This window comes from Tilletiopsis washingtonensis (genome assembly GCF_003144115.1).
Source record: "Tilletiopsis washingtonensis strain MCA 4186 unplaced genomic scaffold FA09scaffold_20, whole genome shotgun sequence".
Taxonomy (NCBI): Eukaryota; Fungi; Basidiomycota; class Exobasidiomycetes; order Entylomatales; genus Tilletiopsis; species Tilletiopsis washingtonensis.
Window position 1 is genome coordinate 265,319 of NW_020312017.1, and position 27,059 is coordinate 292,377.

Consider the following 27,059-nt stretch of genomic DNA (forward strand, 5'->3'; position numbering starts at 1 on the left):
TCGCATTGCCAGCGCTGCAGCTCGCAGGCAGGTGTGACGTGGCATGCCCCTCACCTCGGAAAGGCGCGCACTCCGCGAGATAGCAGCGGGTGCGGTGCCATGCTGGTGCTGGCAAGGAGGCGTGTGGGGCCCGTGGGCAAGCGATAGGTGCAGCCCGTTTTAGCGCTCGCACAGTAGACAGCAGGGAAAGGAGGGACTCTGCACCTGGCATTGGACGGCTGCGAGTGGGATGCTCGGAGCCGCGCGGTCCTCACCTCTGGCTCACATCCGACGCGGCACCGAGCGGCGACCGCTCGGCTGGTTGAACGTGCCACCGCGCGGCGACGAGCGCTTCCAGCTCATCGGCCAGCTCCCACAGGCCAGCCTCAGCGTGCAAGAACGTGCCACGTAAGAGAGCAGCAGCTCAGGGCAGCACATGCGACCCCCTCTGCTCGGGCCCTGGCACGTTCTCTCTCTTCAGCAGGGTGCAGGTGCAGCACGGATGAGGAGAGCCACCAGGTGCAGAAGCGGCCAACGCCCGCCGCCGTTGAGTGCCACTTCTTCACAAAGAGATCGCCTGCAACTCCTATCCCCGCAAGAGGAACTCGCGCCATCGCCATCATCGCCCCTATCGCTGCGCCCGGCAGAGACAGGAGATGTCAGGTACGAGCAGCAAGGCACCCGCGGAACCCACGATCTCGACGCTCTCCTTGGCGGCCCACTTCGAGCGCCCTCATGGTGATGTGACCTCAGCCCTCGAGAGCTGTGCAGCCGCGCAGAGCCAGCACGCAGTGAGAAGGCAAGAGGTGTGTGAGGGGGCGCAGCGAGATGTGGGTGGCCGCTATCAAGCACAGCAGACACGCCCGCCTGCCGTCGCTGCGCACCGGCAGATCGCGTTAGGAGTCTAGAGAGAGCCACTTTGCAGCGCCAGCGCCGACGGCAATTCCGTTCTGCGCCGCAGCACCACCTCTGCTGGCCGGCATGACGATACAGGCGCCAGAGCACGCAGCGGCAGAGGTCTCCGAGTCACCCTTTTGGTCCTCGAGAGATCCGCGCCGCCGAATGAGGGACCTTGCCCCACTTGAGGCACCGGCAACATCCTCCCTCAACTAGCAGGGCGCAGCATCAGCCAGCAGCAGTGACGGCCGCCACACGCAGGTTCTGACAGTCACCTCTCCAGTCCCCGTCGCGCCACCTCTGGTGCCGTAGCAGAGAGTGCTGCTCGTCGATCGACGATATCTAGACGGCTGCTCGACGCCGCCACGCTTGGCTTCCGACCTCGTCGTCGATCGTCTCTCCGTCCGAGTCACCTCCCCCGTCGTGCCCTCTCGCTCCTCTCCTCTCGTTCCTCAAGTTCAAGCATCTCTCGGGTGGCCCGTCGCATCCTCGCTCCTCGTCTCGCTGCTGTATTCTTTCCTCGCCTCTCTCGCGCTCGCTCGACGGAGCGCACCCACCCACCATGGCAAACCCACCGAGCACGGATGCGGTGCTGGTCCCGCCGCAGCTATTCCCCTCGACGCTCTTCGATCTCAACCATGCCATCATCTGGTGTGTACCGGAGCGCAGCCCGCGCTCTGACTGAGACTGACAGATGCTTCCACACAGGCAGTACCCCATCATTGCGGCTGAGGCGCTCATCCTCTTCGAGGCGCTCCGCACCGTGCCCGCCGAGGCTCGCATGTGGATCCGCGCCAAGGGCCGCGGACGCCTCAACGCTGCAGAGCTCATCTTCCTGACGATCAAGTGAGTGGCCGTCTTTCCGAGCGTGCCTTGCGCCTGCTGACGGCCCTGCTCTGCAAGGTACGCGGCTATCATCGGCATGACGCTGGACTGCGTGATCCAGCTCACCCAGATGCTGCCCTCGTCCAAGGCGTGCCACGGTGAGCACGACGCCTGCTGCAGTCGCTGCCGGGCCGCTGTTCACGTTCCCTCCCCTGGCAGACGCGAGCTGGGCCAGCGAGTTCTTCGTCTTCTTCGCCGTCACCTTCGTCTCGGCCGCGCTCGGCTGGTGAGCTTGCCGAAGGCGCCAGGCCGTCGCAGCATCTCGCTCACCACGCTCCTCCCAGGCGTGCTCTGATCATCTTCCAGCGCTCCCGCACGGCACACGTCATCCTCGTGCTCGGCTTCGCCGGTCAGATTGCCGTCTCGTTCGCCACCTTCTGGAAGTCGGACAAGGTGAGAGCGATGCTCGCCGTCAAACTGCTGCTGTGCGCTGACCTGCTCCACAGTACGACCTCCTGATGTACGACCCGTCGGCGCACTACTGCGTGCAGAGCTCGGGCGACCTCAAGCCGTGGTACGAACTCACATCGTTCTGGTACCTGCTGTACAGCCTGCTCTTCGACCTCTGCATCGTCAGCTTCACAACGCGCCGGCTCTTGCGCTCCTCGCGCGGCCCGTCGGGCCTGGCTCGCATCAGCCGCATGCTCTTCCAGAACGGCATCGAGTATGCCATCGCCGTCTGCTGCCTTGTGAGTTCAGTTACCTCCAGCTGAGGCTTTTCGACGGCAGGCTGACCGCATTGTGACACCAGAACTTCGCCGAGCTCATGGTCGTCCTGACCGCTCGCACCAAGACGCCGTCGCTGCTGCACCTGACGATCGTGATCCAGATCATCTGCGCCATGAACCTGCTCATCGAGGAGCAGGACGCCGTGCACGGCCACGGCACGTCGATGACCTCGATGGCGCGCCCGCCGCCGCAGTACTCGCACGGGCCCTCGGTGCTGCCCACCGTCAGTGTCATGACGAACAACAGCGACTTCCACCACGAGGTCAAGCGCACAAACCAGCGCTCGCCGCCCAATTTCAGCACCTTCTCGCGCGGCTCGCGCAGCGGTGGTGCGCTGCCGCTGTACCCCGTCGGCCGTGCGCCTGACGACATCTCGATCAGCACCGAGGTCATCGAGAAGTGCCCTCTGACGCCGGCCGCAGATACTCTCGGCGGCTGCTCGTCCACGACCTCGTTCAACGGCGACCCCTTTCCGCACCTCCGCCGCGAAGCCGCACAGGCTGCTGCGAAGCCGAGCACCGACCTTGGTAGAGGCCTCTCGATCCGTGACATCCGCAACCGCATCGGCTCTGAGGAGATTCAGCAGGACGACGCGGCTCGCCACGGCAAGCGGGTCAGCGGTGCACCGAGCATGTGAGCACCAAAGCTAGCAGGCAAGCTGCCGCAGACACTGACGTGCCTTCCCACAGCCCGCCGCTCCGTTCGGCCTCGCCCATGAGTGGACCTACGTCGGCCGATGCCTGGCCGCTCGACATGGGCCGCATGTACAGCACGCCCGGCGACGGCGACATCACGAGTGCCACGTACGCGCTGCGCTCCATGTCGCCCGACGAGACGCAACCGTTCAGCGTGTCGCCGCGCCAGGACTCAATTCCCGACGCCACGAGCCCGCACCGTGTGGAGCACGAAATCATGGCCGCCAGCGCCTCGCACCACCGCCGCCGCTTCTCGCTCGACGACAGCGAGGCCGAGGAGCAGCAGAGCAGCCGCGGCCACGGCTACGGCTACGGCGTCGAGCTCGACCCCGCACCACGCCGCCACCGCCGGCCCCGCACCAGCGACTCGGGCCGCTCGGCCACCAGCAGCAACGGGCCCTTCATGACTGTGTCGCAGCGCAGCATGGTTTTCGCCGCGATGCGCAATGCGACCGCCCACAACAGCCTGTAGTCTTCCAGCTCCGAGAGCCCCCGTGCTGCGCCGCCTTCGGCCCAGCCCCACCATCCTTTCCCTCCCGCCTATTGGTCCTACAGGCGCGAGCCGCCTACCCTACCGTTGTTCTTCCCGTTAACTTAGTGCCCTGCCTCAGAAATGCCATCTACCCTCTTGCACCCGCCGCGTGATTGACGAGCGGCAGTGGTTGTGACGCGGTTGCATTGCAGAGCGCCGTGCTCACAAGGTGCTCTCCATGCCCGCCATGCCGAAAGGATCCCGCACGGAGCGGTGCGTCGCGGCATACCACTTCGAGTAGTCGCGCTTGAGCGCCTCGACCTCGGAGTGCAGCGACGCGACGTTGGACGCCAGGCCCATGAACGACTGATGTTGTGACTGGATGACCTCGGAGATGGCTGCAGGTAAGGCGTCAGTGCCCGTGCTGCGCTGCTGCCTCAGAAGATGCGCACCTTGCGGGCTGTGCGACTCTTTCGAGTCGAGCGAAGAGAGATGCCGCTCGATTTGCTGGCGAGCACGACGCAGCGTGAGCGAAACGCCTGGCTCCAGACAGACCGCAGTGCTCACCTCCATCGTGCTGCGGTAGTTGCCGATCCGATCCCGGAAGGTGTCTGCCTTCTTCTCGAAGAAGCTGACGACAGATGTCAGCCCGAGCTGCTCGACCTGTCAGCAGCGACCGCTGCTCACCTTCGCGGCCACTCCTTGTTGCCATTGCCGCGCAGCGCCTCAAACAGAGTGGCGTTGTCTCTCCTGTCCTCCTCCACGCGGTTCACCACCTCCTTCGCAGCCAAGACGTCGAGCTCAAGCGACGCTCGCAGCGCAGCGACTTGTGTTGCGAGTGAGTGCGCCTCGTCGAGTACGCGCGGAAGGCCAGAGGTCGGCGCTGCCGACAGGGTGCCGTGCAGTGCCTCGCGCGTGAGCTGCTGCTGGCGGATGTACGAGCTAGAGCTCCGTCAGGGCGCTGCAGACTGGCGCTGGCGTTGTGCAGACTTACTCGAGCTCCTCCACCATGTTCTTGACCTCGTCGGGCAGATCATTGAAGCGCTCGCGGGTATAGAAGGGATGCTGCAGGAACGGCGAGTGCGCCTGTGCAGCTTGTTGCTGCTGCTGCTGTTGTGGCTGCTGTGCTTGGGACTGTGACGCTCTGCAGAAAGGACGGCGCATTAGACAGCTGCACGAGTCTCGAGGCTGCGAGGCCGCAACTGCTGAATATGCTCAAGCCAGCAGCTTGGAGCTCCCTGCCTGGCCGTCAAATAAGAGCGCAGCATTCAAGAGTGCAATTCCGCCCGTGCGCCCCAACACACGCATCGCGAAGGCCTCGCAGACTCACCCGAAGCCGCCCCCGCCAAACAAGCTTCCAGATGCAGGTGCAGTGCTCTGCGACGCGCCAAACGAGAAGAGGCCGCCTGACTGCTGCTGCTGTTGCGGCTGCTGCGCCTGCTGCGTCGAGGCACCGAAAGAGAAGCCGCCCGACTGCTGCGGCTGCTGCTGTTGTTGCTGCGGCTGTGCTGCGGGAGCGCCAAACGAGAAGGCTGGCTTGGCCTGAGCCTGCTGCTGCTGCGCTGGCGTCTGGCCGAACGAGAAGCCGCCGGCAGCGGGCTGCTGCGGCTGCTGTTGCTGAGCAGCAGGTGCGCCGAACGAGAAGCCGCCAGCGGCAGGAGCAGCAGCAGGCGCCGCAGAGGCAGCCGGTGCGGCCGACGAAGAGGCCGAGGCGCCAAAGGAGAAGCTGGGCGCCTTGGACGGGCCCTGCGTGGCGCCGCCGAAGGAGAGAGAGCGCGAGCCGAGAACCGACATGGCGGGCAGCTAGACGTGCCGGCGCGGCCAGACGTGCTGTGAGGTGGAGAGGCGCAGGCGGGTGTGGTGGAGGGAAGGTCGCATGCCATGCGGGCTCAGCGCGCGTCTGGCGAGCGAAGACGGCGCGCGCCTGAGAGCATCTCGCGCGCGCGCCGCACGGCCACGCGTGAGCCGCACACGCGCAACGCTTCGCTCCGCACCGTCAGCTCTGTCCTCCACCGCCGCCTAGCACAACCTCCATCGGCCCGCAGCAGGCTCAAGCGCCCATGGCGGTGTGCCAGTTCTTCCTGCGTGGCCAGTGCCGCTTCGGTGACTCGTGCAGGAACGAGGTGCGTCCCTCGGCCGCCGGCCATGAGCGACCCGCACTGACATTCCGCAGCACCCACGCGGCAACCCGTCGACCGCCTTCGGCGCTCCCTCGGCCTTCGGCGCCACCTCAGCCTTTGGCTCCTCGGCCGCGCCATCTGCATTCGGCGCCGCAGCGCCATCTGCCTTTGGCGCTGCCGCTCCCTCGGCCTTTGGAGGCGGCGCGCCGTCCGCCTTTGGCGGCAGCAGTGCGCCCTCTGCCTTTGGCCAGAGCACGGCCAACCGCGGCGCCTCGGCCTTCGGAAGCTTCGCCTCTGCAGCACCGCCGGCGACGTTTGGCGGCGCAGCAAGCCAGCCCCGTCCCTCAGCGTTCGGCGGCTCGGCCGCACCCACATCCGCCTTTGGCAGCTCTGCTGCGCCCGCATCTGCCTTCGGCAGCACGCCTCGCGGCGGCAACGCGACGCAGAGTAGCGCAGCGCCTCACACTCTGGGCTCGGGTCCAGCATGGGCCGCCGGTCAGGTGGCACTCAATGCCGACACGATCTTCGAAGACGTGCGAGCTCAAGCGCTGCCCGTCTGGAGGCTCTCCTGCTACGGCCCGGCGCGCAATGAGCCGAACCTGAAGGATGGCGACTATAGTCCGGAGGAGATGCGTTGGAACGCATTGCAGGCGCTGAAGGAGGGCAAAGGCGCTGAATACGTGAGTTCGGGCCCAAGAATGCGAAGCGGCTCGAAGCGGTCGCTGTGACGCCTCGCTCGGCGATTCTGACACACCTGCACCCTGCAGGTCTCGCAAGAGCAACAGCTCGCGGCGAGCGCCCAGACTGCGTTCCAGACGCTTGCACAAGATCGCAGCGCAGCGCTCAGACAGGCGGAGGCGAACCGGGCAAAAGCGCTGGGCAAAGACGCTCCGCCGGCTTCGCAGCCTGCTGGCGCCTCCGCTTTCGGTGCGAGCGCACCATCAGCGTTCGGCGGGCAGGCTGCTCCATCGGCTTTCGGAGCGCCATCAGCGTTCGGTGCACCGTCTGCGTTCGGCGCTGCGAAGGCGCCATCAGCGTTCGGCGGCGCTCCGGCTGCCTCAGGAGCGTCTGCGTTCGGCGGCACCTCGGCTCCGTCTGCCTTTGGCGGTACCGCTGCGCCGAGCGCCTTCGGCTCGACATCAGCGTTCGGCGCACCATCAGCATTCGGTGCGGCAGCAAACAGCGGCGGCAGCGCATTCGGATCCACGAGCGCGTTCGGCGCCGCAGCGAAGCCGAGCGCCTTTGGCTCGTCCACCAGCGCTGCGCCATCAGCATTCGGCGCACCCTCTGCTTTCGGCGCTGCTGCTGCTCCGCAGGCCTCAGCGTTCGGCGCGCCCTCGGCCTTTGGAAACGCAGCCGCCACGAGCGGTAGTGCTTTCGGAGCCACATCCGCAGCACCTGCCACATCGACTGCTGCTCCTTCGGCCTTCGGTGCGCCGAGCGCCTTTGGCGCAGCTGCGAGCGGTGGGAGCGCCTTTGGCTCCACGAGTGCCTTTGGCGCTACAGCTGCTCCGAGCGCATTTGGCAGCACCAGTGCATTCGGCAGTCAAGCTCAGCCGCAAGGCACACCCGCATTCGGCGCAAGCAGTACGCCAGCTTCAGCATTCGGAGCTGCGGCGGCGCCTGCCCCGACTTCTGCCTTCGGCGGTGCCAGCGCCTTCGGCTCTCAGGCGACTTCTGCCTTTGGAGGCGGTGCCTTCGGAGGCGGCGCAGCCACGCAGAGCGCCTCGATGCCAGCTGCAAAGCGCGGCGCAGACGCCTACGCCGACAGCGCACCCGCAGAGAAGGACGTGCCGCCGCCGATCCTGGACCTCTTCAAAGCCGACATCTTCGAGTGGGGCGCCGTGCCCGGCGTCGAGCCTCCACTCGCTGTCCGGTGACTGATCGCATTGTTCCGCTGCCTTCTCCATCACTCTGTACAACACTAATTGCATGCTTCTCTCGTATCGTGACGTGGTGCATTGCTGCGCGTGTGCGACAAGAAGGTAGCATTAGATGTCGCGTGCCTCAGCTGCAAGCACGGCTGTGAGCAGACGCAGCAGCTCTGCCGCCACGAGGTCGTTCGTGGCTCGCACTGTGAGCCGGCACAGCTGAGTGCCAGGCGTGTCAGCGATGGGCCGACGCACTGGTGCCCTGTGCTGCTGGCACTCACCTTGGCCTCCCTGTTTGGCTCAGAACGCAGCAGGCAGCCGACCTTGCCGGCGTTGGACATGTGCAGCACGCCGGCGCCGACGAGGTTGACTGGGTTCGGATCGACATTGTCGAGGCAGCCGACGCGCGCGCCCGTGACGACCTTGCGATGCCGCTTGGTGTCGACCTCGCCGGTGGACGTGAGTTTGAAGGCGAAGATCTGCTGAGCCTCGCGCGGGGGACCGCCGATCTGCTTCCACCGCTCGAAAAAGTCCGCAGCGCCGAGCTGCACGGGCTCGACGAACTTGGTCAGGATGACGGGCAGGCGCAGCGAGATCTCCTGCATGCTGCCGGCGAGGTAGTTGATGCGCAGCACCGGCGGCTTCGAGAAGAAGTCGTGGCACTCGAGCTGCACCACCTGCTGCACCTGCGTGCCGGCGGCGAGAGTGTTCGTCGGCAGCTTAGGCAGCGTGACGGACAGCGCATCGGGCTCTTGCGACTTGATCGAGAGCGTGAAAGACGAGAAGCCGACGCTGATCTTGTTGCCGAAGTAGAGCGTGATGCGGCCAAGATGGCCGTGGTATTCGCTCTTGAGCCCGATCTGCAGCTGGTTGTCCTCGAATAGCACGCCCTCGTCGGTGAACGCGAGGCGGTTGAAGTTCCGGTTGAAGCCAGGCGTGAAGCGGGGAGCTGGCGTGACGGTGGTCGGCATTGTGCTGCTTGACGAGCCGAGCCCAGAGGACAGGGATGGCGCACGCTCATTGACTGGCGATGTGGCAAGCGGCGACTGAACGTAGTCTCCGCCCCGTGCCCCGTTCGAGGCGGAGTCCAGGATCGGCTGACGGGCAGCGATCCCAGAGCTGGCAGCCTCGGAAGTGGGTATCAAGGCGGTCGTGCCCGTGCTCATGTCCAGGCCCTCGAGGCCCGCAAGGATGTCATCCGCGGTCTCAGTGTTCGATCGGTACGCAGAGCCGCCATAGTCGTCGCCGCCGTTTGTGCCTGCCGTCACATGGTCGGGCCCGTGTGGCCGGATGACAGATGTCGCGGGCCCTGTCGGCATGGCGCCGCCGTTGGCCATGCCCTTCTTGCGGCTCTCCTCGCGTGCAGCCTCGCGCTCGCGGTTGACCTCCTTGCCGCCGATGACCCACGTGCGCTTGTCGCCGGTGTCTCCGTGCTTGCGCTGCAGCCGGCTGACCAGCAGCGCTGCGATGGAGCGGTCAGCAGACGCTCAGGCGCGGCAGGCACGACGGACTCACAGGACTTCTCGGAGAAGGGCGGCATCTCGTCACAGACTGCCTGCAGCAGCTCGTCGTTCTCCATCGAGGCCAGCGCGACGTACTCGCAAGCGCGCTGCTGCAGCTCGGCGTCCAGGACGTGCCGGTAGCGGTTGAGCACGTACATGATCTGCTCGCGGATCTCGGGGAAGAGGTTGAGCCACTTGACGTAGGTAGACAGCAGCAGCGCGCGCGTAGACTGAGAGCACAGGTGTGACCGCGAGTGCAGCGCGTGGAACTGCTCGATCGGACTCGCACCCGGCTCGTTGGCGATGAGGTGGCCGAACTCGCCGAGCACGTAGCCGCCGACCTTGATGAGGTTCTCGTGGCACGAGCTGGACTTGAGCAGCTTGAAGACCTGCGTCGCCGCGTACTCCTGCACGTCCTCGTTGTTCGTCACGATCTGCACGACGCGGTACCACACCTCCTCGCCGACATGGTCGCCCGCAGAGCTGATGAGCTGCAGGATCGTGTCGACGTACCACGAGTACTCGGTGGCGAACTGCAGCAGTGTGTCAGAGCGGCGCACTGGCTCTCGTGTGCTGCCTGACTCACCTTCTCCGTCAGGATGGCAATTTTGAGCACCATCTCCTCGCGCAGCGCGTAGTCGGCCACGTGCAGGTAGCGCAGCAGCTCGGCAACGACGACCTTGGCGTTCGTCACGTCACACATGCTATACAGCAAGTCGAGGCCCCGCCGCCGCACGCTGATGTCCTTGTCGCGCAGCGAGAGGATAATGGTATCTTGGTGCATCTTGATGGGCTCGAGGCTCTCTGCGCACGCAGCCAGATGCGCCATCGTGTCCAGGCCGAGGTATCGGACATTCGTTTCGCGCGAAAGAATGAAGCGGCCGAGGAGCACAGCAGCCTTGGCGACCACTACCGACTCGGTGTCGAGGTGAATGGCGAGGTTGATGGCCTCGAAGAGCACCGCATTCTGCGCGTTGTTGTGCTGCACGTTCTTTGGCGTGTCCTGCGAGTTGTCCAGGATGGTCTCGAGCACGTTGTTGATCGTCTTGCGGATCGTGGCATCGTCTACAGAGAGCGTCAGCATGCATCGACGATGGGAGCAGTCCAGAGCGCGCACCTGACGGAGGGTAGTACTGCAGCAGCCGCAAGCACTTGATCTGCAGCCACGGCACAGGCACCTTGTAGTACACGTACTCGTTGCTGTAGTCGTCGTCGATGACGATCTGTAGCTGGCGTGAGCTTGGCTTTCTGCGTCGGCTGCACCTCGACGCGACTGACCTTCTGCAGCCGGTCGACGGCCTTCTGGTAGGCAATGGCGAACGCATCAGGATGGTCCTGTGCCAGCGTCATGACCAGACTTGTCACAGCGAGCGCCACACCCTGTTGACCGCTGCGTCAGTCCCAGGTCTGATCGCTTCTAGACAGCGGACGCACCATGTTCTCGTGGTCCATGATCGCCACGATGCGCGCGGCCCACTCGTCGGCCGGGATGACCTCGGGGTGCTTGCGGTACAGCCGCAGGAGCGTGAGCGCTGCCTTTTTCCGCACAAAGCTCTTCGACGTGCTGTAGCGCAGCCGTCAGATCGCAGAAGCTGATGCTCGCCAGCGACGAGACTCACGGCGAGATCAGCAGCCGGTGCACGTCCTCCGCAAGGGCTTCGGCCATCTCCTTGCCGCCGATGTTCGCAATGGCGTGCAGCGCGAGACAGTTGTTGATCTCGTTGATCTCGTCCAGATCCTTGCGTATTGAGTTGACCACCAGGCGCACGAGGTCGGAGTCCTCGTTCATCAGCAGTGTGATCGCCAAGTATCCCTGTGCCAGAGTCAGCTGCTGTGCACGAGCGAAGTGGAGGCAGACTCACGATCTGCTTCTCAGAGTACTTTGGGCTGGCAATGAGGTTGACAGCCTCCATGTGGCCGATGTCGACTGAGTAGCCGAGGATCGAGGTGAACAGGATCTTGGAGAGGTACTTCTTGCGCGAGTAGCCGTCCAGCTGTCCCTCTGCGGAGCGCTGTCAGCCCGTGCTCCTCCACCACCAGGCTGCGCGCTTGCCGTGTTTCGTCAAGTCGAGCCCAGCTCCAGACGAGCCTTTACGAGTGACGTGCGCCTCGGAGCGCAGGAACCGCCAGGGCATCGCACATGCTTCCTTTGTCAGACACGCCGGTCACGACACACGCTGGTCGAGCGCGGCCCTCGCTGGGCCAGTCGAGAACACGCTCTGCTCACAGCACGGCGGCTGCTGCTCCCCACCGTCTCTCTGCATCACGCACTTCTGCCTGATCGTGCGGTCCCTTCCAGCTGGTAGCTCGTCTCGTCTCTCGTCTTCCCCGCCCGAGCCCACTCGCTGCTCCACTCACCCTTGAACTTCTGCCGGATGTGCGCCATCTCCTTGTTGATGCGCTTCTCCTCAAGCTCGCGCACGCGGCATGCTCTGAGGTCCGCGATGAACGAGGTCAGGCCCCGCATCGACGTTTGCGACGCCATGGCGGCAGCGGCGGAGCTGCGAGAGCGCAGCAGAAGACGTAGCGGCGGCCAGGCTCAGGCGCTCTTGCGCTGCGGCTCGTGCACTCGGGACAAGAGCGAGAGAGAGACACGGACTGGCGGTAGAGGCTTGGGCAGTGAGCGCAGATGGCGAAGCGCGTACGCAGTGGCAGCCGAGCGAGTGGGTGAGGCAGGGTGGAGTGGAGTGGTGTTGAGGGACGCCGTGCTGGCCTGACCCCAGACCGAGCTCGAGCATCGGGCTCATGGCTGGCGCGCGCCGTCTCGCTGTGCCGCCGCACGGCAGGCGCCACCCGCGGCATGCAGCGCACGCGGGCAGGCGCGCCGCCGGTCTCGCGACGCGCCTCAGGAGGCCGTGCGCGAGCTGCATGCTGGAGATCAAGGCCCGCTGCACCTGCCTGCTTGCACCGCCATCGCTCTCCCTCGCTCCTGTTCGTCTCGACACTCAGAGACGGGTCGGTGACGGGGGCAGGAAGCGGACTGCTGGGCGAGCATGCAGCTGCGCTCGCCGTGCGCCTTTAGTGGACGGCTCAGCTCACAGAGCGGCTCGCAGCGCGGCGCGGCTCGCAGGGTCATGCGCACGAGCCCACGATGAGGATGCACACTCCGACACCGCTCACACACGCAGGTACGCAACGAGTGCCTTCAAGAGCCGAACGCAGCTACTCTAGCACACAAGACAGGACAACAGGAGGTTGGGAGCACCGTCCGCACGGCGAGGGGTACAGCCTGGCGCGGCGAACAGCATCGCGAGTGGGGAGAGACGACGATTGGATATGAGGACTGAGGGACGGGATGGAGAGCGTCGAGCAGCACAGAGGCCGACCGCAGCGGGTGGAAAGGGAAGCGTGCCTTTGCTTGTGTGGAGGGCGTGACTGGACTGAGTGAAGAAGGGACCGACGACGCAGCGCGCTTCGCTTTAAGCCGCCGTCTCGTCCTTGGCCTCAGCCGCGGCAGGTGCCTCGGTGGCCTCGGGCTTCGACTCGGTGGCCTCGGCCATGTCCGAGGTCCAGAGCGTCACTGCGAGGGAGTGTGGCGTCAGCCTGTGTGGGAGCGCAGTAGCGACAGGCAGCACTCACGGTTATCTCTGAGCAGCTGCATGATGAGCGCTGTGAGGGGAGAGCGGTCAGCAAGAGTCGCAGAGGCAGCAGGATCGAGTTGGCCGCAAGCGCGATGGGCAGCGCTGCCGCGGATGCCCGGGCTGCCCGTCGTCGTGACTCACTAGAGTCCTTGTAGCTGAGAAGGGCAGGAGCGTCAGTATGAAGTTGCAGGTGTGCACACGCGTCGCTCGACTCACCTCTCCTCGGACAGCGTGTCGAGCTCGGCAATGGCGTCGTCGAAGGCCTGCTTGGCGAGGTGGCACGCGCGGTCGGGCGAGTTCAGGATCTCGTAGTAGAAGACCGAGAAGTTGAGGGCCAGGCCGAGGCGGATGGGGTGCGTGGGCGGCAGCTCCGTGACGGCGACGTCCGAGGCAGCCTTGTAGGCCTCGAGCGACTTGTCGGCGGAGTCCTTGCGCTTGTCGCCCGTGGCGAACTCGGCGAGGTAGCGGTGGTAGTCACCCTTCCTGTGGGCGGCGAGAGGATGGTGAGCTCACGAGTGCGCCAGCCAGAGGCGCGGCGCCACGCACATCTTGTGGTAGAACACCTTGCTCTCGCCCGAGGCGGCCGAGGGGATCAGGTGCTTGTCCAGAACGTCAAGGATGTCCTCGCAGATCTGAGCCAGCTCGGCCTCGATCTTCTCGCCTGTGAGGTCGAGATGGTGTGAGTCGCGAGGGCCGACAGCGCGTGCCTGCGTCTGCAAGGCACGCAGCAAGGCTGCAGCAGCACTCACGGTACTTCTTGATCATCGTGACCTGCGACTCGTTGCCCTTGCTCTCCTCCTTCTGCTCGATGGAGGAGACAATGCGCCACGAGGCGCGGCGGGCACCGATGACGTTCTTGTAGGCGACGGAGAGCAGGTTGCGCTCCTCGACGGTGAGCTCCTGGTCGGACGAAGCGACGCGCTTCATGTTCTCGACCATCTCTGCAGGCGGGCGAGGCATGGTCAGACGTCTGTCGCACGGCTGCACGACCGGCGCACGAGCCTCCAAACCCGCGTCTTCGGGTCCTCCGCCCGTCTCGCGCCCACCTGGCTCCCTCAGCTTATCATGCGACCCTTTCCTTGTTCCTCCGCCCGGCAGACCTTCTCTCTCGATGCAGCGCGCAGCTCAAACGCAGACTGCTTCTTCCTGCGCTTCCGTGCCCGTGCGCAGACTCACCCTCGTAGCGCTCAGCCTGCTCGGCGAGCTTGGCGAGGTAGACGGAGTCCTCCCGGGTGTCGGTCATGATGACGAAGTGTGGGGTGGGGTGGTGGGGTGCTGCAGTGCGATAAGTACGAATTTGCAAGGGGCAGCGTGATGGCGCGAGGTGGTGAGGAGTAGAGAGGAGCGGAAGAGAGATGCGTCAGCAATGCACGATAGAACGCGGTGCGAGAGGAGCAGCAGCGAGTCTCCGCCAGAGCGTGCGCAGCACGGAGAACAGCCTGCATCACAAGCCAGCGAGCCTGGCGCAGAGGCTGCCCTGTGCAGCCCGCCAGGCGCGGCGCTGTCTCTCCATCGCCAACTGCCTGCGGCACGGCGGCGCACTGTCGCGTGTGGCCGCCACTGGTGGCCCGACCGCAGCAACAACACCTGCCCTGCCGCCCCCTACGTGCTCGCAGGGCACGCCTCGTTCCGCCAGCCTGCGCGATCGCGGCAGAGAAGCGAGACTCACGGGTGTGAGGGTAGCGGGAGGGGCAGTGAGAGCCGGTAGTGGTGGTGATGGAGCAGCGTGCTGCGCGCGGCGACGGCGGCGACGCAGAGGCGCGCGGCGGCTGCGCTGGGGCCTCGGGCGCCGCGGCGGCGTGCGCGTGCCTCCTCACACGGCGGCGCGCCGTGGCGGCGGCAGGCCAGCAAGGCACGCAGAGACGCGCGGCGTGGCGCGAACGGCTCGGCAGGCAGGCAGCGGCAGAGCGGCCTGGGCCAGCAGGCAGCTCATCGAAGGCACCAGAGCCAAGGCCGCGCCGTCGCCGCACGCCGCCATCATGCACGTCTCGCTGTGCGCCGTGCGCATGCGGCACCCAGCGACCGCCTCTTGATGCCAGCGCCCGTCGTGCCAGCTGCTCATCATCCGCGAGCTCTGGCCTCGCCGTGACGACGAGCAAGCGCGCCTCTTGTGCGATCGCAGGGCGATGTCTAGCTGCTGCTGCGCTGCGGCAGCCTCTCAGGGGCCGAGCTCAATCTCGCGCTGCGGCTCCGAGGCTGAATGCTGGCCCGGGCGCAGCGGCAAGCACCTCCTTGCCGCGCGCGCCGGCACGCTGCGCGAGAGAGCGCGTACCTCGCAATACGACCTTCAGAGGCAGCGCAGCACGTCTTGACAGCACCTGACGCTCTCTCGCCTCGCTCAGCTGCGACAAAGGCGAGCGATGGCCCGTCTGATCCCTTGTCCGACAGCTGTCGGCGTCCGAGACGGCTGCGATGGCGCTGCAGCGGGCTGGCTGTGCAGCAGCGGCACGGTCACGCGCCCCTGACAGCCTGCCGCGCCGCTTGCGTGTGAGCAGCGCGCGGCGTTGGGCAGAGCGCGACGTGGGTTCAGGGCGAAAATCGGCCGTCTCGTCGCACACGCGTCACCCCGTCGCCTGGCGCGCCGACTGCCGTGCCCCCGGATACGGCCGCAGGGCATCTTGCGTGGGCTTTGACAGACTGATGAGCCTTCTATTGACATCAAGAGGCTTTCCAGATCTGGTCTGAGCTCCTTCTCGGCCTGTCGGAGGAACAGAGCGTGGCCGGCGAGAAGGTGGTCACGTGGCCTCGACCCGTGAGAACTCGCCTTGGGGCGCGAGGTGTGGAGGCGGCGCCCGCTCTGCGGCACTCCCTTCGACCACACCTCAACGACCCGCAAGTCAAGCAGGAGAAAGATGGAGGATGGCACTAAGCAGCGAAGGCCCAGATGGGCTGCAGGATTGGCGTCGGGCCTCGGTTGTGCCGGGCGGTAACAGATTGCCAACTCGAGACACGGCTGCACTGAGGGATCCTCGCGCTGCTGAAGAGCAGACTGCTCTGCCTCCTGATCTGCCGCTCGAGGCACCGCCTGGCCGCATCATCATCCACCTGGTACGCTTCGTCATGTCCTCAGTCTTTCATTCACCACTCATCGTCGTCGCCTGACAGGACCTGGACGCGTTCTACGTCGGCGCCTCTCGACTGCGCGACGCAGACCTGATCGGCAAGCCTGTCGGGATCAAGCAGAAGGGTCTGCTGGCGACTGTCTCCTACGAGGCACGGGCGCTCGGCTGTGCAAAGCTCGGACGAGTGACAGAGTCGATCGAGAGGTGTCCAGCGCTGATTCTCGTCGACGGCGAAGGTGCGTCGCCATGCTGAATGACTGCAGCAAGCGAGGCAGCTCACGTCGCCGGCTGCAGATCTGAGCTTTTTCCGAGCGACCAGTCGCAAGGTCTTCAGCCTCGTCTCGACTTCACTCGGCCCTGCCACGCCGGTAGAGAAGCTGGGCATGGACGAGCTCTGGATGGACGTGACGGCGCTCATCGACGGGCACCTCAATGCGTGGCCTGCCGCTGACGCCGACGGCCAGCGCTGGTTCTCTCTCCCGGGCAAGCATGCTGCGCTCAAGGGTGACGCAGCGTCGTCGACGGGCTTTCACTATTCAGCAACAGCAGCTACGGGCCATGTCGACTCTGCTCTGCCGAGTCTGCGCTTCATCATCGCTTCCTATCTCGCCGCGCACTTGCGAGAGCTGCTCCAGTCCCAGATGTCGCTCAGCGCCAGCGCCGGCATCGCGCCGAACAAGGCTCTGGCCAAGCTTGCAGGAGCAGCGCACAAGCCTGCCCAGCAGACTCTCTTCGCGCCCAGCGATCCGCGCGACTACGCCGCATACGTGGCCAAACGGCGACTACGCTCGCTCGGCGGCTTCGGCTCGTCGATCGTCGAGCGCATCACGGATGCTCTTGCTGCTTCTCGCGGCAGTGAACCTTCTGCCGAGCAACACCCGGCAGACGCTAGCAGCTTGACGACGGCAGAGGTGCGCAAGCGCATCGACCGGCAGGCGTTCATCCACGCCTTCGGCACTGCAGGCCCGCGGCTCTGGGCGGCGCTCTGGGGCCAGGACTCGACGTCCGTCGTGCATGCTCCCGAGTTCCCTTCGACGATTTCGATTGAAGACACCTACGCGCCGACCGGCGCGCCCGCCTCTGCGCTCAGCACCTTGACAGCCGCGCTGATGCGCCGCCTCGACTTCGAGCTGCGCGGTAAGGAGAGCAAGGCGCCGCGCTTTGTGCGCACCGATCGGCCGGCCTGGGGCGAAGGCGGCGGCCCGCTCGTGCGGTGCTACGAGCAGATTGATGACGGCGAGGTCGGGCCATGGATGCGCTGGCCGGCCGGCTTGAGGCTCAGCACCATGAGCGGCGGCTGGGGCTCGCGCGTCAGCAGGCAGACGGCCATGCCCGTCGAGCTCTTGTGAGTCGTGTACGTGTGCTTAACCGCGCTACGCTGACACTGTGCCTCAGTGACGAGACTCTGACGCGCGAAGCTCGCCACGCTGCCTTGCTGCGCACCCTCGAAGGCCTGCAGCGCCTCATGTGCAAGCCTGGCGCTCCGGTGCGTCTGCTCAACATCGCAGCCTTCGAGCTGCGCACCGTGCCGCCCGAGAGGGCCATTGGATCATGGCTGGCGGCTGCCGAGGCTCGCACCGCCCAGCGCCAGAGCATCGACATGGAGTTCCTGCTCTCGCTGCCCGCAGACATTCGCGCTGAGGTGGCGGCGCAGCACGGCATCGACCTCGACGACACTCGGCCCACGCAGCAGGTAGCGTGCCTCGTCTGTGGCGCTCTCACGCCGCCGTACCTGCTGCACGACCACGCCATGTGGCCGGCCACTGGCGCGCCCGATGCCGAAGCCGAAGAAGCGTCCGACCATGACGACGCCGAGCAAGACGACTTGGCGCACTGTCCGCTGCCCTCGTGCGGCATCTCCCTGCCCGCTCGTCTCGTCTACGAGCACAGGCGCTGGCACGAGGCTCGCGGCTCGACATCACCCTGAGCGTACCTCTAGAGCAAGCTCGCACACCTCAAATGATACCCTGATGCCAAGCTTCCTCCTCGATACCTCCGGCGCGCTGTCAGCAGCGGCGACGCTGTAGAGGGCTCTGCGACTGGAGACTTCGCGGCTGCGCTGAGCGGATCAGATGTTATTGCTGAGAGTGGTGCTTGATGCTCAAGCGGAGCCGACGCCGTCGCCCGTCTGCGGGCAGGCTGCGAAGGTGGTCAGCGCGGAGGCCTGCCGCCAGCACACGCAGGAGCACTCACCCTTCTCGGCGAGCTCAGCGGCCTTGCCCTGCACGCCGCCCTGCGCCTGGGCGTCGGGGGCCGAGTTGAAGGCCTCGCGGATCTCCTCGGTGGCCGCTGCCTTGGTGTCGGCGCCCGACTGCTGCCACTCGGCCGAGCCGGTGACGTTGCCGATCGTCTCGGACGCGGCGCCCTGGGCGTACTTGGCGTGGCCGGCGGTGATGCCAGCTGAGAAGGGGGTCAGCGATGTCGCAGCGCAGCGCTGCGAAGGCGTGCTCACCGGCGGAAGAGAGCTGCTCAGACATGGTTGCTTGTGTGAGGTGGTGGTGCGGACGCAAGGAGGTGTGTGCTTGGCCTGGGCGGTCGAGGTGCGGGGGGGGCTAGGGTCCATGTGGAGAAGCGGATGACGCAGCGCTGCGCCAGCGTCACGTGGCAAGCCGCGTCTGTGCGGCCCAGGCGCGTCCACCTCCTGCGCTGCGTCCCAACAACCAACTCCCACGCCGGCGGAGGTGTCGGTCTCGCCCGCACGCCGACGGGTGACGCCGAGCAGCGCCGCGTTTCACACCAATATTGTCTCGCCGCCGGTCTGAGGTGAGTGGCAGCGGACGGGCCTCGCTGCGGCACGTTGCGGGTGGCTGCGGCCCTCGGCTGCATGAGAAACGGCGTGCGAGCGTGCAGCAACTCGCTGGCAGCACCCGGCGCGGCCTTTCTCGTGCCAGATCCCGGGCGACTGTCTGTGTCCTGGAAATGACCCGGCGACCGCGAGTGACCCGCTCGCGCTGCTGCGGCCGCCTCTGCCACAGCGTGCTGGTCACCATCACCCGATGCCAGGGGCTCCATGCGCTCACGATGATCCGCGTTGCTGCGCGGGCATCCCGGTCGCTCATGCGCAGACCGGCTGTGCCGCCGTATGCGTGTGCCGCAGCGCGCATGGGCGGGGCGTGCGAGAGGGTCCGACGTCGAGCGCTTTAAGCTTAGAGCGAGACACATAGATGATCGCCCTTCGCCCTCGCTCGAGCCATGCAGCGAGCAGCTACGCCGACGCCGACGCCGACGCCGACGGCAGAGGTGTGGCTCTCGGCGGCGGCACCCTCGCACCTCCGCTCGACGATCACCGCATGCAAGGCGCCACCTCGTGATCGTCGCTGCGAGTTCGTGCTGCGCCTTGCTTGTCACGCTGCGGAGGCATGCACGCACGCCTCTGCCGTCTGCTTCCGCCGATGCAGCCGCTCAGCGCAGCACAAGCGCTCCTGCCGCTGCGAGCACCTCTCCTGCACCAGCCGCTCAGCGATGCCGCTTGGCGCGGCCCACGTGTAATGCGCCGCTGCGTTCCGCCCAACGGCCGAGGCGCATCCAAACAGATCGAGGAATCGGGCACCCTCGCCTCGCCCCCTCGGCCCCGCTCTCCCCTTTGTCGTCGGGCGCCATGCGCATGCCTCTCGCCAAAAGGCACACAAGGGGCGTCGCATGCGGCACTGGCTCCCTTGTTTCTGCCGTGCGCCACAGCCCGGCGCTGCGGGTGCTGCTGCAGGCGCGGGACAAGGGCGGGACGCACAGCAGCGTGACTTCAAAGGAAGAGGCGTCGTGTGCGTCGGTGCTGCGCGGCTCCGGAACGGCGAGCTGCGCCTCTGGGGCCCGGCCGAGCGGCACGGCGTCGGCTGCGGCTGCGGCCCGGCAAGCTGCAGCCGCATGCAGCAGCGCCGCAGCAACAGCGGCAGCATGCGCCGCATCGCGTGTGTGCTTCTCGGCGGCGGCGAGCGAGCATCACGCCCTCTCAGCGCAGCGCCTAGCCTGCAATGCCGACGATCAGCGCTCCAAGGAAGCGTAGCTCCTCTGCTGGAGCTCGGATGCGCCGTCGGGAGCCCCCACCGCTGCTCAGCAGCCTCGCACTTGATAGGTCCAGCTGTGCCGCGACGGCTCGCCACTCCACACCTGGCTGTATGCTGCCTCGCGCGGGCCTCGGCAGCGACAAAGGACGGCGGTGCTCGTCCTCCAGCGCAACCTCAGACGCAGGGTCGGTGCCGGCATGCGCTCCTTGCTGCGCCGCCGAGCGGCTTGGCGGTGCCCGGATTTGTGAGGCGTCCGCCGGGGCCATCTGCCTCTCGCAGCTGTCACGGCGCCAGGGCGGCATCTTGCCCTCGCCCGCAGCCGCCGCTGCAGCGGCAAGGGCATGGTGGCCCACGGCCGCGTCGGGGCAGCGGCCGCGCGAAGAAGAAGTGCCCGCGGGAGGCGTGATGATCTGCAGAGGTGCAGCATGCTGCATGCTAAGGCTGCCTTTCTGCTGCTGCTGCCGCGGCCCCGGGCTGCTGCGATGCTGGGACAGAGGGGAACACGGCGGCGCGCGAGCAGGCAGACCGCAGCAGAGAGACCGCAGGCTGCAGCTTGTAGCGGGCCAGAGACCAACACCTCGGCATCGGATCACGCGCACGAGCTGCGCTGCCGACGCGCCCGCTGCCGACCCGACTCACCCTTTGTCGCCATCACCCGTCCCGCGTGTGCCGCATCCGCCGCCCGGCTCATCTGTCCGCCGAGCCACAGCTCAGCGGGAGGCTGCCTGCCCGCGCTGGCACATGCACGCCTGCTGCAGGCCCATGCACGAGCGCTCATCATGCTGCCGCGATTCGCTCTCGACGGCGGCCCGGTCCGTGCTCGCGAGGCCGCGGCCGGCAGCGAGACAGGATGTGATCTCCATGCTGCTCGGCTGCCGCGAAAGGGTATATGACATGGCTGGCTCGCCTCGAGAGGCCCACTCTGTCCCTCACTCCCGCTCACCTCTCTCGTCGAGTCGCCTCTCTGCTCTGCCTCGCTGCTCTCCTCTCGTCGTCGCCGTCTCGCAGCTGCCATCCAGCCACGTCTCTCGCCTCGTCTGATCTGGAGCCCGAACCTGCTCCGCCGCTGTCGCTCCGCTCTGCCCCGTGCTCAGTCTATATAGGCCGCCTTCGCCGATCCTCAGACGGCTCGAGACGACCTCGCCTCTGCTCACTCGACTCCTCACTCGCGCCCCTCTCACACCTCCCGGCCGAGTCTCCACGCCGCAGCCCGCCGCTCTCGCACTCCACACCACGCCGCAGCAGCCTCTCGCATCCGCTCCGACCACCGGACCCTCGGATCCGACCCTCTCCACAGTGCCCTCACCCGCACACGCACTCTGCTGCTGCTCTGCAAAAGCACCCTCGTGCCTGACACGCGCCCGAATCTCTCGTGCGAGCCTGCTCGCCGCAGCGTGCCTGCCTTGCCCGGCTCTCGCCGCGTAGGTGTTGGTCTCGAGCCGCACGGTTTTGTGTCACCTCATCAGAGAGGAGCCCGCCGCACGCCGGCAGGTCCCCGCCGCCGCGCGAAGGAAGCGCCTCGGCAAGAAGAGCAACATCTGCGCACGTCGCTTGCCTCTTCCCTCTCCTCTGCTCGCTGCTCGCTCGTCGCCGCGCCCTGTCACACCACTACCGTCTACTCTGCTCATTGCCTCGTCTCTCCCCGCCTATTTCGTCTCGCCCAGCCTCCTATCATACGCTCTGCCAGTCCTCTCCCTACTCGCCGGCATCGGTCGACGTTCTCTCTGCTGAATGTCTTCGACCGTTCGGCGCCCATCCCACATGTCAGGCTCGACGGTCGTGCACCTGACGGACCACGCCAAGCTCACGGCCGTGCGCCGCGTGCCGTCTTCGAGCAACACCTCGGCGCCCGTCGCTCCTCTGACGTCGAGCGGCCACGCTCCGCAGCTCGGCGGCAGCGGCAACAACACCTCGCTCCGCGCCCAGCTGCGAAGAGAGCGCGAGGCTCGCCGCGAGACGTCGAGCGCCAGCGAAACCAAGGTCGCCGGCCACCTGCCATCTCGCGCGAGCGAAGACATGAGCCACAAGCCCATGCACGGCGAGCCTCTCCAGGCCAGCGGCGCCGAGAACGTCGCGCCGGGCGTGCTCGACCCGCCCGAGGCCTTTGAGCAGAGCGTGAGTCCACCAGCGACAGGCAGGCATGCAGACCGCGATGCTCACCGTCCGCGCCACACAGTTCGGCCTCGAGGCGCTGCAGTCGGCATTCTCGGCCAAGTACTACGAGTTCAGCGCCAAGTACTACGAGCTGGCGAAGAAGTGCCGCGAGTGGGAGCGCTTCGCGGCCAAGCTGCGTGCTCAGGTGAGTCGGCGTCCTGGCCTCTCATTCGGAGCGCTCTCCATCAGCCGCATCGAAGGACCAAAGCTGACCGTCCATCGTCTGCCGCAGGCCGAGGCCCTCGCATCGGAGACGCGCCTTCTACGCGGTCTGAACTCGCAGCAGGAGAGCGTCATCGAGCGCCTCGAGCGCGAGAACATCGCCCTGCGCGAGGAGGCCCACATCCGTGAGGCTGACCGTCGCCGGCTGTCTGAGCGTGTGAGTGCTGCCAGCGACTTCAGCTCGGCGGCATCGTCGCTCACCAACCCCATCTTCTAGCTCGCTGTCTCGCAGGCTCGACTTGCTCACAGCAGCTCGGGCGGCGACCTCCACGGTGCCGGTCAAGGGCCGTCGTCGGGCAAGCGCGATGTTCGCGCGGCGTCTGCTTTGGACCGCTACCAGCCGCCGTCGCCTCTGGCCGCTTCCTCCTCGATGTCGATGTCGACGTCAATCGAGGGCAGCGGCGAGGCAGGTCTCGGCGAGATGACCATTCCCTGGTGCAGCAGCAACCTCATCAACATGTCGCACGGCCTTGTTGAGTTCGGCGAGCAACAAGACCTCCGTCCGCCGACGCCGCTGGGCCAGCTGGCATCGCTCGTCGATGAGCACCAGAGCTTCACAAATGTCAGCGGCACATTCGCCCACCGGGATCGCAGCGTCTCGAACGCCGGCAGCCATCTGAGCGGCATCGGCAGCGACGTGCTTGACGCTGCCCGCCGCGACGCAGATGCCATGCTCGCCGACGCACGCTCGTCGTGGCCCGGTCAAGGCAACAGCCATGTGCGCGACGCTTCGCGCAGGTCGCGAGAAGGCCCGATGGACCAGGACACGGACTCGTTCAGCGGTCGTGTCCGCCAGCCGTCGCATGGCCCCACCGGTACACACACCCTCGTCAACGCGCCTCAATCAGGCATGCCTAACTCCCAAAGCGCTCCGTCCGCCATTTACGCGCAGCAAGGCCAGCAGCCGCCGAGCCCTGGTCGCACGGGCAAGCGCCACGTCAGCACCGAGGGCAGCGGCGCAACGGCGCCCAAGCGTCGCAGCACCAACGTCGGCAGCGGCAACTTCGCACAGCAGACCGCCGGCGCAGTCGGTGTCAGCGCGAGTGCTAGCCTGCCGAGCCTCGTCCAGCACGCCAGCGGCCTTGCCTTGCCTGGTAGTGGACCGCCGCCGACCGAGGCGGCAAGACGCCGTGGCAACAGCTCGACGGCAAGCGACGTGGCAGTCACCGGAGAGTACCTCGCCGGCGCTCTCGAGGCACGCAAGCAGCTGCGCCGCACCAGCCTGAGCCAGCAGCAACAGCTACAAGCCATCCAGGCCCAGGAGCGTCAGACCGCCGCCATGGCAGACCTCGGCCACGGCTTCCCGCCGATGGTGCAGCCGCCGTCCCGCGCCGGCAGCCGCATGAGCAACGTCAGCACCGGCGAGCGTGCCCGCTCGCGCTCGGGTCGCAGCCGCGCCGGCAGTGCCAGCGTGCACGACGCAATCCCGATGGTCAAGGACGACATCTTCTCGGACCTGCCCGCCAAGCTCGCTGCCGCCGCGGCATCCCGCAGCGAAAGCGTCATGAGCATGGCAAGCACGCGGACTGCAGGCCCCGTCAGCCATGCGCCCCCGGTCGCTCGTCCGGGCAGCAGCATGCAGCGCGACTCGTTCCCCACGAGCGTCAGCGAGCCGGTCGCGCTCCGCGTCGTCAGCGGCGGAGCACAATCGCTTGTGCACCAGCGCAGCGCTGACCTGCGGCAGCAGCAGGCTCCCAGAGCCTCGTGGCCGGACCAGTCGAACGGCGCCACCGACGGACGCGAGACGCCGTCGCCGCCGTCGCGTCCCCGCAGCTACGAGGCTGCCAAGCAGGCGCAGCAACAGCAGGCCGAGCAGCCTCATGCTCCTTCGCACTTTGCGCCGCACCTCCAGCCGCGTGCACCTATCAGCCGCTCCACCTCGGCCAGCAGCGGCTTCCAGGACGCGTCCGACGTCGCCATCTCGGTGTCGGGCAGCGACGACGGCCGCAAAGCCAACCAGCCCACTGGTCCGCAGTCAGACGAGGACCGGCGCAGCGCCCACCGCCGCCTGTACATGCGTCTGCGCGACGAGCTCGACGCCGCAGACCTTGTCAAGTTCGAGCGGTGCGTCTCGACCTCTTCTCGCCGTTCAGCACAAAGCTCACGCGCCGTTCCTTGCACAGATACGTCCACCGCTACGACGCCCTCGAGATTCCCATCGACGGCCCGCGCGGCCTCGTCAACCGCGTCAAGAAGCTCCTGCTGCTCTCCGACGCCAAGATGCGCGAGACGAACCCGGAGCGCTTCCGTCTGCGCAAGGACATCGCACGCGAGTTCGAGCGCATCGTCCGCGTCGATCTCGACTACGAGTAAAGCTCTGCCTGCCTCGCCAGGCTGCAGCATCCCAAATCACGTCTACGACACTCTCACGCTCTATTCACGGCCGTCTAGTTTAGCTCACGTCCCTTTGCTCTGTCACTCTGCCTTCGCTCCGTCCACTCAAGTCGCGCGCTCGTCCACTCATTTGTCCATGCTTCGTACCACATCCTTCCACGACACACATCATTCCCCGCTACCCGCCGCTGTGCCGGCACAGGGCCTCACCCTCGTACATTGCTTGCTTCATATCTCCCCTGCCGCACGTCCTCCCCTTTCGCTGCTCGTCTGTACGTCGCTTGTTCCTTCAAAGTGACTGTTTTTCATTCACGTTGCCAGATCGCCAGCGTGGAGCCGTGCGAACTTGAAGCACTGCAGCGAGGCGTAGCCCGTCGAGACGGCACCTACGAAGTAGATCGCTGCGTACGCTCGGATGCCGCTCGCCTTGACGACGGACTCGGCCGCCGCCGACGCTGTGTCCGAGTGCACGGGCAGGGATGACCGGCCAGGGTCCACCAGAGCAAAGACTGGGCGGCAGTGGGGTCAGCATTGATGCCACAAACGGCCGCAAGACACTCACTGATCGTGCTAAGCAGGGTGACACAGAACTGCGGCAGCACGAGCGCGACCTGCGAGACGACGCTGTCAGACATGAAGTAAGATGGAAGCCGACCTAGGCCGCTCACGTTGTGCAGCCCAAGCACGGTGCCTGACTGATCGTGCGCAGGCTCGTGCACCTGGGCCTCGGGCGCAAATGCTAGGACATCGCCTGCATCACTGCCTTCATCCTCGCTGGCCCTCGCAGCTCGCTCGCTCTCGTCGAGCAGGCCTTCTCTCTCGGCGCTCTGCGGTGCAGCTGTCCCTCGTGCAGGCAGCTCCACCACCGATGGCCGTGATGCGGAGGACAGACTGGTATGCGGCACGGTGCGCTGGATCAGGACGCCGAGCTGCAAGGCCAAGAGGTCAGTCGTGCATCAAGCGAGCGGCGTGCTTGCCACTCACGATGGCGAACGGCGCCCAGATGGTGACGGCCCACGCCACGCCCGTCATCGCTACGAAGATGGCCACACTGATGCTGTTGCCCATCACGCCGCCGACAGCCATTCCGGCCAGCAGTGCCGAGAGCAGCGCGAGACTGGCGGCCCACAGCGAAGGCAGTGCGCTTGGTGCCCATCGCTGCAGCGCCGGCGGCAGCCCGATTGCTGCAGCGAGCGAGAGGAACGCGTGCGTGGCCAGCACCATGGCGGCTGTCCGTGTTGGCGTGCCGTCTGCTGGGTCGGCGAAGACGGAGGTGCGAGGCAGTGGCCGAAGCGAGACGAGCGACGTAAGGTATGCTGAGGTGTAAGTGAGGAACGGGAACCAGGCGACCCAAGCCCAGACTGCGGAGCTCGATCAGCTTGCGAGCCGACGAGGTTCAGGCCAGCCTTGCACTCACACTGAATGTAGAAGATGAAGCGGATCGGCGGCGGCAGCCACTTGGCCGCCTGTCGCAGCTCACTGACCGCCGCCTGTATCTGTCTCTTGACCGGCAGACCGCCGTACGAACGCAGTGGCGCCTCGTCAGCGGCCCAGCAAGTGACGAGGTGCGTCGAACACAGCAGGAAGACAGTGATGACGGCCGTGCCGCGCAGCTGCGCCTCGTCTGCGTTGCCGCTGGCGCTGCTGCTGAAGTCTGACTGGCCCACAAGGTAGCCAAGCAGTGCGCCAACGCCAGCTAGCCGTGCTGACCATGCATGCGCAATTGCTTGCCGCGATGGCGGTAGGAGGTCGAGAAGCAGAGCGCGGTCAAGCGCGTTGACTGTACGGGCAGGCATGAGCCAGCGATCATCAGCATAACAGACACGGCACTCACTTGCGTTGACGCAGAAGTCTATCCCGAAGATGCTGATGATCGCGACCAGTCTAGCGCCAGCGTCTCCGAGCCCGACAGCCCCTGCGATGGGCCGAGCCCAAGCGAGACAGAGCGTGCTGATGCTCGTGGCCGCCGTGCCCGCAGCGATGAAGGCACGCCGACGGCCATAGCGCGAGGTGCAGGCGTCGGAGAAGGCGCCGACCAGCGGCTGCACCACGAGGCCCGAGATGGGCCCGGCGAGAAAGACGAGGGCCATGGCGGCGCGCGACATGCCCAGTGAGAGCAGATACGGCGGCGCGAAGGCCAGCTCCAGCGCTGCTCGGCCACGAGGCGTCAGCAGCCGGCAGGGCTGTGTACGTGTGCAGCAGCTACTCACACCAGACGGCCTGCGTGCCCAGCGCCCCCACAGTGAGAAGAGGCAGCGCCAGATGCGGCGGGCCGCGCACGGCGCCGACGGTGCGCATGCTGGCAAGGGGCGCGCAGCGGAGCGGCGCTCAGCCAGCGAGGGCACACGCAGCAGCTATGGGCAGCGCAGCTGCGGTGGTGGTGCAGAGGATCGGACGACGGCGGCGGCGGCGGCTGTGCGCGGGCTGGTCATTGAGTGCTTGAGGATGAGGCCGGAAGGCAAGCCGGCTGGCACCTGCACATCGTCGAGCTGGCCATCAGCAAGGAGGTGCACCGCGCACGGGCCGGGCACGCCACGAACTGCAGGCTCGCGCGC

The 27,059-nt window shown here is 66.5% G+C and overlaps 12 protein-coding genes across 12 annotated transcripts; 7 read left to right on the top strand and 5 right to left on the bottom strand.

Moving 5' to 3' along the window:
• The first annotated feature begins 281 nt into the window (after window positions 1–281).
• On the top strand, window positions 282–802 carry FA09DRAFT_127479 (hypothetical protein). Its single transcript, XM_025739065.1, has one exon. It carries the CDS (start codon window positions 416–418, stop codon window positions 719–721), a length of 306 nt encoding a protein of 101 aa, XP_025596123.1. The 5' UTR covers window positions 282–415; the 3' UTR covers window positions 722–802.
• A 541-nt stretch (window positions 803–1,343) lies between these two features.
• Window positions 1,344–3,796, top strand: FA09DRAFT_362519 (hypothetical protein). Its single transcript, XM_025745483.1, has 8 exons — window positions 1,344–1,527; window positions 1,585–1,722; window positions 1,780–1,859; window positions 1,921–1,987; window positions 2,046–2,154; window positions 2,208–2,450; window positions 2,513–3,123; window positions 3,180–3,796. Exons 1-8 carry the CDS (start codon window positions 1,439–1,441, stop codon window positions 3,655–3,657), a joined length of 1,815 nt encoding a protein of 604 aa, XP_025596124.1. The 5' UTR covers window positions 1,344–1,438; the 3' UTR covers window positions 3,658–3,796.
• An 83-nt stretch (window positions 3,797–3,879) lies between these two features.
• FA09DRAFT_344167 (hypothetical protein) lies at window positions 3,880–5,523 on the bottom strand (the record flags this gene model as incomplete). Its single annotated transcript, XM_025744639.1, has 7 exons — window positions 4,988–5,523; window positions 4,835–4,895; window positions 4,652–4,791; window positions 4,345–4,599; window positions 4,225–4,288; window positions 4,110–4,164; window positions 3,880–4,055 (listed from the first exon to the last, which is right to left on the bottom strand). The coding sequence occupies exons 1-7, from the start codon at window positions 5,449–5,451 to the stop codon at window positions 3,880–3,882; spliced, it is 1,215 nt and encodes a 404-aa protein (XP_025596125.1). The 5' UTR covers window positions 5,452–5,523.
• Window positions 5,524–5,649: 126 nt separating this feature from the next.
• Window positions 5,650–7,722, top strand: FA09DRAFT_362521 (hypothetical protein). Its single transcript, XM_025745484.1, has 3 exons — window positions 5,650–5,780; window positions 5,831–6,457; window positions 6,545–7,722. The coding sequence occupies exons 1-3, from the start codon at window positions 5,718–5,720 to the stop codon at window positions 7,655–7,657; spliced, it is 1,803 nt and encodes a 600-aa protein (XP_025596126.1). The 5' UTR covers window positions 5,650–5,717; the 3' UTR covers window positions 7,658–7,722.
• On the bottom strand, window positions 7,650–11,853 carry FA09DRAFT_331795 (putative alpha-adaptin C). Its single transcript, XM_025743180.1, has 10 exons — window positions 11,509–11,853; window positions 11,013–11,152; window positions 10,770–10,963; window positions 10,585–10,714; window positions 10,429–10,530; window positions 10,268–10,373; window positions 9,737–10,215; window positions 9,164–9,683; window positions 7,930–9,110; window positions 7,650–7,867 (listed from the first exon to the last, which is right to left on the bottom strand). Exons 1-10 carry the CDS (start codon window positions 11,633–11,635, stop codon window positions 7,769–7,771), a joined length of 3,078 nt encoding a protein of 1,025 aa, XP_025596127.1. The 5' UTR covers window positions 11,636–11,853; the 3' UTR covers window positions 7,650–7,768.
• Window positions 11,854–12,281: 428 nt separating this feature from the next.
• On the bottom strand, window positions 12,282–14,445 carry FA09DRAFT_331796 (14-3-3 protein). Its single transcript, XM_025743181.1, has 7 exons — window positions 13,908–14,445; window positions 13,481–13,672; window positions 13,278–13,392; window positions 12,948–13,214; window positions 12,873–12,886; window positions 12,730–12,759; window positions 12,282–12,670 (listed from the first exon to the last, which is right to left on the bottom strand). Exons 1-7 carry the CDS (start codon window positions 13,972–13,974, stop codon window positions 12,570–12,572), a joined length of 786 nt encoding a protein of 261 aa, XP_025596128.1. The 5' UTR covers window positions 13,975–14,445; the 3' UTR covers window positions 12,282–12,569.
• Window positions 14,446–15,490: 1,045 nt separating this feature from the next.
• Window positions 15,491–17,807, top strand: FA09DRAFT_127919 (DNA/RNA polymerase). Its single transcript, XM_025739067.1, has 4 exons — window positions 15,491–15,779; window positions 15,837–16,029; window positions 16,088–17,138; window positions 17,189–17,807. Exons 1-4 carry the CDS (start codon window positions 15,591–15,593, stop codon window positions 17,718–17,720), a joined length of 1,965 nt encoding a protein of 654 aa, XP_025596129.1. The 5' UTR covers window positions 15,491–15,590; the 3' UTR covers window positions 17,721–17,807.
• Window positions 17,808–17,885: 78 nt separating this feature from the next.
• Window positions 17,886–18,886, bottom strand: FA09DRAFT_362525 (hypothetical protein). The gene is made up of 2 exons (XM_025745485.1): window positions 18,246–18,886; window positions 17,886–18,193 (listed from the first exon to the last, which is right to left on the bottom strand). The coding sequence occupies exon 1, from the start codon at window positions 18,803–18,805 to the stop codon at window positions 18,263–18,265; it is 543 nt and encodes a 180-aa protein (XP_025596130.1). The 5' UTR covers window positions 18,806–18,886; the 3' UTR covers window positions 17,886–18,193; window positions 18,246–18,262.
• A 19-nt stretch (window positions 18,887–18,905) lies between these two features.
• On the top strand, window positions 18,906–19,646 carry FA09DRAFT_127930 (hypothetical protein). The gene has a single exon (XM_025739068.1). It carries the CDS (start codon window positions 19,153–19,155, stop codon window positions 19,528–19,530), a length of 378 nt encoding a protein of 125 aa, XP_025596131.1. The 5' UTR covers window positions 18,906–19,152; the 3' UTR covers window positions 19,531–19,646.
• Window positions 19,359–21,180, top strand: FA09DRAFT_127856 (hypothetical protein). The gene has a single exon (XM_025739066.1). It carries the CDS (start codon window positions 19,762–19,764, stop codon window positions 20,833–20,835), a length of 1,074 nt encoding a protein of 357 aa, XP_025596132.1. The 5' UTR covers window positions 19,359–19,761; the 3' UTR covers window positions 20,836–21,180.
• A 375-nt stretch (window positions 21,181–21,555) lies between these two features.
• On the top strand, window positions 21,556–24,483 carry FA09DRAFT_340791 (hypothetical protein; the record flags this gene model as incomplete). Its single annotated transcript, XM_025744357.1, has 5 exons — window positions 21,556–21,909; window positions 21,971–22,093; window positions 22,181–22,327; window positions 22,388–24,234; window positions 24,294–24,483. The coding sequence occupies 5 exons, from the start codon at window positions 21,556–21,558 to the stop codon at window positions 24,481–24,483; spliced, it is 2,661 nt and encodes an 886-aa protein (XP_025596133.1).
• Window positions 24,484–24,677: 194 nt separating this feature from the next.
• Window positions 24,678–26,949, bottom strand: FA09DRAFT_346969 (hypothetical protein). The gene is made up of 6 exons (XM_025744784.1): window positions 26,715–26,949; window positions 26,339–26,653; window positions 25,922–26,284; window positions 25,489–25,865; window positions 25,067–25,433; window positions 24,678–25,013 (listed from the first exon to the last, which is right to left on the bottom strand). The coding sequence occupies exons 1-6, from the start codon at window positions 26,800–26,802 to the stop codon at window positions 24,814–24,816; spliced, it is 1,710 nt and encodes a 569-aa protein (XP_025596134.1). The 5' UTR covers window positions 26,803–26,949; the 3' UTR covers window positions 24,678–24,813.
• Window positions 26,950–27,059: the final 110 nt, after the last annotated feature.

Coding starts and splice junctions, on each gene's coding strand:
- FA09DRAFT_362525 (XM_025745485.1), bottom strand. CDS start 18,805: ATGGAGCCCCTGGCATCGGGTGATGGTGACCAGCACGCTGTGGCAGAG.
- FA09DRAFT_331796 (XM_025743181.1), bottom strand. CDS start 13,974: ATGACCGACACCCGGGAGGACTCCGTCTACCTCGCCAAGCTCGCCGAG. Junction 13,673..13,907: donor GCAGGCTGAGCGCTACGAGG/GTGAGTCTGCGC, acceptor GCCCGCCTGCAG/AGATGGTCGAGAACATGAAG. Junction 12,671..12,729: donor GCAGCTGCTCAGAGATAACC/GTGAGTGCTGCC, acceptor ACTCCCTCGCAG/TGACGCTCTGGACCTCGGAC.
- FA09DRAFT_127479 (XM_025739065.1), top strand. CDS start 416: ATGCGACCCCCTCTGCTCGGGCCCTGGCACGTTCTCTCTCTTCAGCAG.
- FA09DRAFT_362521 (XM_025745484.1), top strand. CDS start 5,718: ATGGCGGTGTGCCAGTTCTTCCTGCGTGGCCAGTGCCGCTTCGGTGAC. Junction 5,781..5,830: donor GTGACTCGTGCAGGAACGAG/GTGCGTCCCTCG, acceptor GACATTCCGCAG/CACCCACGCGGCAACCCGTC. Junction 6,458..6,544: donor AGGGCAAAGGCGCTGAATAC/GTGAGTTCGGGC, acceptor TGCACCCTGCAG/GTCTCGCAAGAGCAACAGCT.
- FA09DRAFT_331795 (XM_025743180.1), bottom strand. CDS start 11,635: ATGGCGTCGCAAACGTCGATGCGGGGCCTGACCTCGTTCATCGCGGAC. Junction 9,684..9,736: donor TTGCCATCCTGACGGAGAAG/GTGAGTCAGGCA, acceptor ACACTGCTGCAG/TTCGCCACCGAGTACTCGTG. Junction 9,111..9,163: donor GCCCTTCTCCGAGAAGTCCT/GTGAGTCCGTCG, acceptor GCTCCATCGCAG/CGCTGCTGGTCAGCCGGCTG.
- FA09DRAFT_127856 (XM_025739066.1), top strand. CDS start 19,762: ATGCCGACGATCAGCGCTCCAAGGAAGCGTAGCTCCTCTGCTGGAGCT.
- FA09DRAFT_127930 (XM_025739068.1), top strand. CDS start 19,153: ATGCACGCACGCCTCTGCCGTCTGCTTCCGCCGATGCAGCCGCTCAGC.
- FA09DRAFT_127919 (XM_025739067.1), top strand. CDS start 15,591: ATGGCACTAAGCAGCGAAGGCCCAGATGGGCTGCAGGATTGGCGTCGG. Junction 15,780..15,836: donor GCCGCATCATCATCCACCTG/GTACGCTTCGTC, acceptor GTCGCCTGACAG/GACCTGGACGCGTTCTACGT. Junction 17,139..17,188: donor GCCATGCCCGTCGAGCTCTT/GTGAGTCGTGTA, acceptor ACTGTGCCTCAG/TGACGAGACTCTGACGCGCG.
- FA09DRAFT_362519 (XM_025745483.1), top strand. CDS start 1,439: ATGGCAAACCCACCGAGCACGGATGCGGTGCTGGTCCCGCCGCAGCTA. Junction 1,723..1,779: donor CTCATCTTCCTGACGATCAA/GTGAGTGGCCGT, acceptor CTGCTCTGCAAG/GTACGCGGCTATCATCGGCA. Junction 2,155..2,207: donor CCTTCTGGAAGTCGGACAAG/GTGAGAGCGATG, acceptor CCTGCTCCACAG/TACGACCTCCTGATGTACGA.
- FA09DRAFT_346969 (XM_025744784.1), bottom strand. CDS start 26,802: ATGCGCACCGTCGGCGCCGTGCGCGGCCCGCCGCATCTGGCGCTGCCT. Junction 26,285..26,338: donor AGACTTCTGCGTCAACGCAA/GTGAGTGCCGTG, acceptor CTGCCCGTACAG/TCAACGCGCTTGACCGCGCT. Junction 25,866..25,921: donor CTTCATCTTCTACATTCAGT/GTGAGTGCAAGG, acceptor CGAGCTCCGCAG/TCTGGGCTTGGGTCGCCTGG.